This window comes from Ipomoea triloba, chromosome 11 (genome assembly GCF_003576645.1).
Source record: "Ipomoea triloba cultivar NCNSP0323 chromosome 11, ASM357664v1".
Taxonomy (NCBI): domain Eukaryota; kingdom Viridiplantae; phylum Streptophyta; class Magnoliopsida; order Solanales; family Convolvulaceae; genus Ipomoea; species Ipomoea triloba.
In genome coordinates this window covers 21,534,632-21,542,720 of record NC_044926.1, presented here as the reverse complement: position 1 = coordinate 21,542,720, position 8,089 = coordinate 21,534,632, and the positions used below count along the sequence as shown (strand labels likewise).

At 32.6% G+C, this 8,089-nt stretch overlaps 1 protein-coding gene across 2 annotated transcripts in view; it reads left to right on the top strand.

The window, feature by feature from the left end:
- The first annotated feature begins 518 nt into the window (after positions 1 to 518).
- The window catches only part of LOC115996301, a 10,337-nt gene continuing 2,766 nt past the window's right edge, over positions 519 to 8,089 (top strand). Inside the window, exons 1-11 of one of the 2 annotated variants that reach the window (XM_031235500.1) lie at positions 519 to 658; positions 789 to 840; positions 1,331 to 1,429; positions 2,773 to 2,870; positions 5,307 to 5,390; positions 5,487 to 5,620; positions 6,033 to 6,105; positions 6,190 to 6,235; positions 6,366 to 6,475; positions 6,588 to 6,695; positions 6,775 to 6,834. In XM_031235500.1, coding sequence (XP_031091360.1) covers positions 590 to 658; positions 789 to 840; positions 1,331 to 1,429; positions 2,773 to 2,870; positions 5,307 to 5,390; positions 5,487 to 5,620; positions 6,033 to 6,105; positions 6,190 to 6,235; positions 6,366 to 6,475; positions 6,588 to 6,695; positions 6,775 to 6,834 — 933 coding nt within the window. In that variant the 5' untranslated portion in view covers positions 519 to 589. Of the gene's footprint in view, positions 659 to 788; positions 841 to 1,300; positions 1,430 to 2,772; positions 2,871 to 5,306; positions 5,391 to 5,486; positions 5,621 to 6,032; positions 6,106 to 6,189; positions 6,236 to 6,365; positions 6,476 to 6,587; positions 6,696 to 6,774; positions 6,835 to 8,089 lie in introns of both variants that reach the window. The other variant, XM_031235499.1, reaches the window with a different exon arrangement.

Below are 8,089 nucleotides of genomic sequence, written 5' to 3'. Positions count from 1 at the left end.
TGTGTGGACCATGAAGATTTAATTAGAAAGGCAAATTATTGTGTGAATCATGGATGATCCACATAGCTGTGTGAACCATAAATATAATATACATTTTAATATATTAAAAGTACATTATTTGATATTATATAAAATAATGTATTTTTTATTGATCTTTTAACAACCCACGTTCGCTCCAAGAGGCACCCAAGGGGAATCATCACTTCTGGGAATTCTGGGAATTGAACCCAGGTTCTCTTGAAATTCCTCCCCACAAAGAGAGCTCACTTGCCACTTGAGCTACCCCACTGGGTTAGTTCACACAGCTCTATGGACAATAGTCTAAGTAACAATGCTTGAATTAAACCAGATTGGTTGGTATGAGTGTATGACACGTTCAGTATGTAAATTATGATGAGTCCACCTTGCAAAGTGAACACAGTACATGGTATAACTATTGAATAATATCTTATTGGGCTACCTCTCTTAGAATTATCTTTAAAGCCCAAAATGCTCACCACTCTGTCACCATTCTTCAGTCTTAACCGCTCAGCTCCAAAACCCTTCCAAAACCTCCTTCCTCAATGATATTGCTGAACAGTGAACAGGCATGGCCACTTCTACAGGTTTTGCGCTTTCTTGTCGTCCCAATCTCACTCTCCGCCATTGCTTACACAAGGTCTTTCTCTTTGCTTTGTGCATGCGTGCTCGTGTGTGCATTTTGTATACACAGATCATTGATATATCCATTCAATGTAATATGTATATATTTCTGTGTAAGCAATGAATTAATTCCTTCACCGGTGCAGATAACCCGTAAAGCAGCAGTTATGGCGTTCAATGATACGGATAAAGGAAAAGGTAAGCAGATTTTGATCATTTTTGTTGTGCTTCATGGTGAATAATAATTAGTTAGGATAGCATGTAAACTTCATTTTTGTTTTGTTCTGTTTTGTTTTGGAACAAGAGTCTGAACTTATTGCTTTTGTACAATTGAGTCACTTAAAAGTATGCAATTGAATAATCAAACAAGCAAAAATTGTGCAATTGAAACATTTTTATTAGTTCTTTTAATGCAATTTAAGTTGAAAATATTTCAATCTTTCATCACAACTAGTATGGCATATGAAAGGGGATTCTGAGTATATACCATGTAATTAATATAATCGGATTCCACCTGGAAAAATTTGAGAAATGTCCTAATTAATTACAGATTTTTGTTATTCTTTTTAGATTAAAGCTGTTCCATTTTTATTTTTTTTGGTTTTCTTTTTATTTCATTTATTTATTTTTTGGATGGGGTGGGTGGATGGACTTAAAGTGATTGATGGTTTTGGTGGTGGGACTAAAGCGCTGGAATGGAAGAGGTTTAATTCCAAGGACCTTGGCATTAGAACTTCAGCAATTACAAAACCTACAAGAGTTGTACTTAATTCCCTCAAAAAGAAAGGTATTTATGTATGCACAAGTCATTTGAATTTGTTTAAGAATGCTTTCTGGTTTCATCATGACTACCTGCTCTTGAGTTTTCAGTCATTGTTGGTTTCTTGTGACAATTTGCAGGATTCCTTTTCAAATTGGTTCTCATTTTTCAAATTTTACTTGTTAAGCTTAAATTTGTTTTATGTAATAGCAATGATAAACATGGTCAAGGAGACCTTAAAATCAAATATGGACAATTATAGTGTTGTGAATGTACTATGGATTAAAAACCATTGGCTATAAAATGTGCTAGTTTCACATTTTTATGCACAAATTTCAGCATGTTCCCCAAATTATAGAATACTTATGTTCTGAACAAACCATGATAGCATACCTTAGTTATGGTCAGATGCAACTGATGTGATAATTTGTGTAATGTGGCAATGTCTTTACAAAGTAGATGAAGCATCTTTTTTGCTTTGTGGGTGTTATGTGAAAGCCACTTTTGAATGAAGGAGCTAGCAACCAGGATCACTTTGAGCCTTTTTTGGGATGAAGAATTAATCTTTACCTTCACACAGTCATTGACACATTGTTGTTACTCTTTTTCCTTCTTGCTGACATCATAAATTCTTTGTCATATTTAGTGACATATTCTGCATATTTGTTTACTCAGTATTACTTGGATGGCTAAAGTTGGCTGAATCTTGGCTTATATAAGAAAACTAAGTCACATGTCACCAGCTTTGTAAATTTCCATTTATGATAATATTGAAAAAATCTTGATTGGCCATAATTCCCATGAAAGTATTCTGTGATTGTGGTATTTTTGAAGCTTTTGGATTTGTATTTTTCATTTTTGGACATGATCCTATTTAACTCATCACTACTTTGGAAGTACTGGTGCTTCCTAGTATACCAGTACGCTTTTCTAAGGCTAGAATTTACACTGCTTTGAACTTTTCCTTCGTCTTCCCTTAACTTCTTGGTTTGTTATCCATGCCTCTACATCTAGTTTTTGTTTGGAGAAATTCAGTTTTCTTCCCCTAGTGAACATTTTATCTCTTAGAAGGTGTTTTTTCTTCATCTTTTATGGTTATCAAGTAACAGTGGCTCTGTTATATATATATATATATATATATATATATATATATATATATATTTTCTTTTTTAATTTTTAATTTTTAATTTTATTTTTATTTTATTTGGTTGTACAAATAATAGTCCGTATTTAAGGAAAGTATATTTTATTATTTAGCTACAGAAAATAATGTTTTTCTTGTAGCTTAACCCATATAAGGATATCCTCATATCTCTAGTTCACCTCAGATGCCTTTGGTTACCTAATTTCTTCTTCCTCTCTATTCATAGGATTTGATGTTTACCTTGTGGGAGGTTCTGTTAGGGATCTAGTCTTGAAAAGAACACCAAAGGATTTTGATGTAATAACATCTGCTGATCTTAGAGAGGTTAGTCTTCTATTTCCCTACTGGATAATCCAATACTCTGCATAATTATTGCATGTGACTGTTACTTAAAAGTTAAAACTTCTTGAATTACCTTCAAGTTTCTGCATGATCTGGCAATATTCTGTAAATGTAACATTTTAAAGTCACCTTGAGAATGAATCACTAATGCCCTGCCAACTAACTATAAGATTCTTCAATTTTCTGAATAACATGATAACATAAGCTGAAAAGTAGAGTTTTTTAAAATATAAATTGTTTTTTGATTTCTAAATCATAAAAAAGAAAACCAAAAATCTTTACTCTCCAACTTAATAGAGAAATGTGAAAACACTAAAAAGATGCTTTCCACTTTCTTCATTAAAAAGGAAATAATTTTTCCATTTATTTTCCTAATGTAAAAGTATGCATGAACTTTCACTTACAATCACCACCCTGTACCAACCTTCATCACCACCGCTTATCCCCCACCATTACTGACCTACTTTCCACACCCTTACCATTGCCACCTATTAAGAGTCCCACATTGAAAATATAAGAGAGAACATAGGGGTTTATAAGGCAATGGGTTAAACTAGCTAATTGATTGGATTCAAGCTTTTAGTGTGGTTTGGCCCATGTGCATTATAGCCCAGTTGAGTGACATTGACCCAATCTTAGATTATAACACCACCTTTCCACCATTACCGCTTCCACCTATAACCTATTATTGTCATTCATGCCGCCCTACCACAATCATCAGTCCATTCACTACCACAAGGCACAAGCCACAAGCTATATAGCTTCCCATCCAACATCTTCATTTGTCCACTATTTTAACTACCCACCAACCTTGTATAAAATTTGAGAAATATGAAAATCAAGAAATTTGAAATCTGACCTAATATTTATACAATGTAAAATTCTATTTTATTTTTGACTTGTTTACAATCATTACATAATGAATTTTAGGTTACCCCAAAATATTTGATATTTAATTTTAGGTTACATAATGGTCGGAATAAAAATTAAAAGTCTTACCTGCAAACCAGACCTGAAATGATTCAAATAATACAAAGTCAATATATGATCTTCAAAACTTGGAATGAATTTATAAGAATCTTCCCGAACTTCATTCAAAACTTTCAAATATCTAAAATAATAATGGTCATGTTACAATCTAAATTGAAAGCAACATTCCATTTCAAATAATTTTAAACCTAACTAGAACTTCATTTACTCCAAAATTCGAACTTTATGTCAGGTTTTTTATTTTACTTTTTAGGTCAACAATTTTTATTTTTTTTTTGTTTTTTTTTTAATTATCCAAAATGTTGCCTGAATGCCTAATCCAACTCGACTCCCATCATTGCCCAATACCGTTGCCACTTCACACGATGTAGGTATTTTTATACAAAGAAAGCAATTGGATTTGAATTATAAAATAATTGAATCTGAACAAGTTTTCTTATTTTTCAATGGAAAATAAAAACTTAAAAGTTTTAGAGAACTGTAATTGGAGAATGAAAAATATTTGTCTGTAATGGAATGAACATTAAGGTTGCATTCATATTTAATGGAATAAACACCTCTCTGTTTATCTGATATGAAATGTACTTTAGGAAGTTATAGCTCTTTGTTGTTCTGAATGGCGTCGATACCATCTTCTCAAGAAGTTGCACAGAGAAGAAATCTGTTGGTTGCTCTATAATAGTATTTTAATTCATTGTTTTGCTCTATGCCTCTATGAATAAATATATGAATATAGTTCTGTAAAGCTTTGTTAAACATACCAAGATTGAGGTTGCATCAGTTTTGTAAACATATATTTGTACAAAAATCTCAGAACTGGACATAGTTTATAATAATTCGTATAGATAAGACAAAATAATCTGTGTGATTCATGGTGAAACATCTTGGTTGCTCTGAACTACACTGACACAGTTTCTGAGGTTAATACAAAAGATGTTGACTTGAATGGATAGGATAAATGTCCTATTGTCCTGTAAACTTGTCAGTTGTCAGTAGGATTGCACTCTGATCTTCAGTTGTCGACTTGTATTAGAACATGTGAGATTGATATCCTCATTCCTCAGAGGCTCCAGGTATTGGAGTAAAAAGTAAATGTTGATGCTGTTATCAAAAGTGGATCAGCATAACCTTCACAATGCTGATGCAAACAAACAAACAAATAAATAATCGAAAGAATAAAAGACCTTGCACTATTGAGTGTCTTCGAAGGTTTCCTAGGAACTCAATTCGAAGGCTACAAATTACAATAAGAAGGCTTGATCTATATAAAGATTGGTGTAGAATGAATTACAATTGTTTTCTTCATGGGGAGGATTGTGCTCTTCTGAGAAATATATTTTATAAATTCAGTTTTTTATAGTATGAAGGAGTTTAGCATAGATAAGCTTACTATGGTTTCATCTTCTGTGATAATCATTTCACTTGCAGGTGAAGAGAACATTTTCACAATGTGAGATAGTTGGAAGAAGATTTCCTATTTGCCATGTGTGTGTTGATGATACCATCGTGGAGGTTTGTGATTATGCATTGGCTTAATGCTTTATCCAACATGCTGCACTTCAAACTTGAGAACTGAGTTTAACATTTTCTGGGTTGCTAATGGCTTAGGTTTCGAGCTTTCATACCTGTGCAGGAAAGTCCCAAAGGGATATATATTCGTCTTTTGAGAAGCCTGCTGATTGTGATGAGAAGGATCACCTACGCTGGCAAAACTGCTTGCGTCGGGACTTTACAATAAATGGGTCTGTTAACTCTGTTTACTATTTTTCAGATTCTATTTATTTGTATTCTTTTTACTGTGGTTTTGGTGGGGGTTGGCAAACAGGACTAGAGGTTACATATTATTGGCATTTCCCCCTCTGAAAGATTAAAAATCTAATTATTGCATGCTCCTTCATTGGTCTGGCGGAGGATAGAAATGGAGGTATTGTTCCTAAAGATTAAAAAGCATCTTTCAACCTTCTAAAACCCTAGTGCCAAATAACGGAAACTTTTTCCTTCCATATTTTATTCTAGTACCATCACTCTACCTGTTGAACCTTTCTTTTTTGAGGGTGAGCTACAGAAGGACAAAGGACTTCTAAGATTTCTTATAAATCCATTTCTTGCAGCACCAGCACACTCAGATTTGTATTTTCCTCTCTTTTTGTTCAGGTTGATGTTTGACCCTTATGCAAAACTAGTCTATGATTACACAGGTGGAGTCGAAGATATCAGGAAAGCTAAAGTGTGCAAAATTTCTTTTTCTTTTTCTAACTTCATTTAGCTTGTTATCCCTGCTGTGCAGTTGCTTAACCATTTTCTTCGACAGGTCCAAACCATAATTCCTGCTAGTTTCTCTTTAATGGAGGACAGTGGTAAGTTCTTTCTTTCATATATAATGAACAAAGAATTTTCACTTAATGGTATTTCTAACTCAATTTATTCTGTCTGTGGGCATTAATAACATCTCTTTTTTAATTTTTTATGCGGGATTTACTTTTGCAGCTCGTATTCTTCGTGCAGTTAGAATTGCTGCACGTTTAGGATTTTGTTTTCAAAGAGAGATGGCTCTTACAATTAAAAACTTATCGAGTTCAGTCCTCAGACTTGATAGGGTATCCACCATGTTATATATATATATATATATATATATATATATATATATATATATATTGTGTAATCAAATTCCCAGCTATTTATTCTTTGTATTGGCTAAATATATTCCAGGGAAGGCTCCTCATGGAAATGAATTACATGCTAGCTTATGGTTCTGCTGAGGCGTCACTAAGATTATTGTGGAGATTTGGCCTTCTAGAAATACTTCTACCAATTCAAGTATATTTTGAGTCTGGATGGATTTGTTTGTCAGTATGCTGTTTTGTGTATCCATATCTGAAGAAGCTTCGTTTTGCAGGCAGCATATTTTGTTCGACATGGATTTAGAAGACGTGATAAGAGGTCCAATTTTCTGTTGGTAATTTTTTTTTAGTTAATTAAATTTGTTCCATAATATTGATTTACATATTTATTTATGCATACACACACATGACATTTTTGTTAATTCATTTTTAAGTTGAATAATTTCACCTGGACCCCCTGAAGTTTCTGGCTGTAACACTTGCACACCCTATTGTTTCGTAAATTACATTTAAACCCCTAGGAATTTCATTTTACTCCATAGTTTGAAAATTTTGAATTGTATTTTCACTTTGGCCCTTGAAGTCAATTTTAATTTCTTATTTATTATGGATTCATGGTCCTAGTTTCCATCCATTACTATCTTTTCTTATTCTCATCAACTTTTCTATTAAAAATTATTTTTCTAAAAACATTATTTTCTAAATAAAAATTTTTTGCCCAAAAAATTATTCATAGTACATAAGTATTATTATTTATGAATTACATAACAAAGAATAATTACTCACTTTTCAGTTTTCACAGAAAAATATCTCCCTTACTGTGTTAACATTCAAAAATAAATATAAACATAAATATCAATGTGTTTAGTCAACATAATAAAATAGATGGAAATATTGCGCTTAAGAAGTTAGAATTGTGCCTAAACTGATTCATAATGTTAGGAAAAATTGCACTTTTAGTAGATAGTAGACTTCTTCCATCTTTAATTATTGTTGTGTTATTATAGTTTAATAATAACTATGCAACTAAAAGTGCCTAATTTATCACTCTCATGGGTCATGGCTGGCCAATATTTCTTCCCCTATTACAAGCCCATGGCTATCTTAACTTTAATATTATTATGGACAGTTAAACGGTTTTCATTTAGTTTTGTTTAAGCAATTAACTTGGTGCTAATTCATTTTTTTACTCTATGAAGCAAATAATAACTTTAATCTTGCATGTTTTCAATGCATCTGATCCGCCTGGGTTGGGATTTTTGGGCAATTGTAGGTGGTGGGTCAAGGGTGGGTGTCAAAAGGTTTACTCTTTTTGGTTTAGGTCTGAGGTGAGTTTAAAAAAGACTGGCCTGTCCTCTATCTCAATCATTGTGTAATTAATTTTTTTAATTTAATAAATTATTATATTATTTATTTTGGAAAAATATTTTATTAAATTTTGTTGAGACCAATGCATACAACACAAGTTGAACCCAAGTTACAACATAGGAGCTCAAAATGGTCAAGATTATTGTTGCATGTGGATCTTTAAGTCCAATCTTATATAGGGAATTAGGAAGGGTTGGGTGTGTGTGTGTGTGGGGGGGGGGG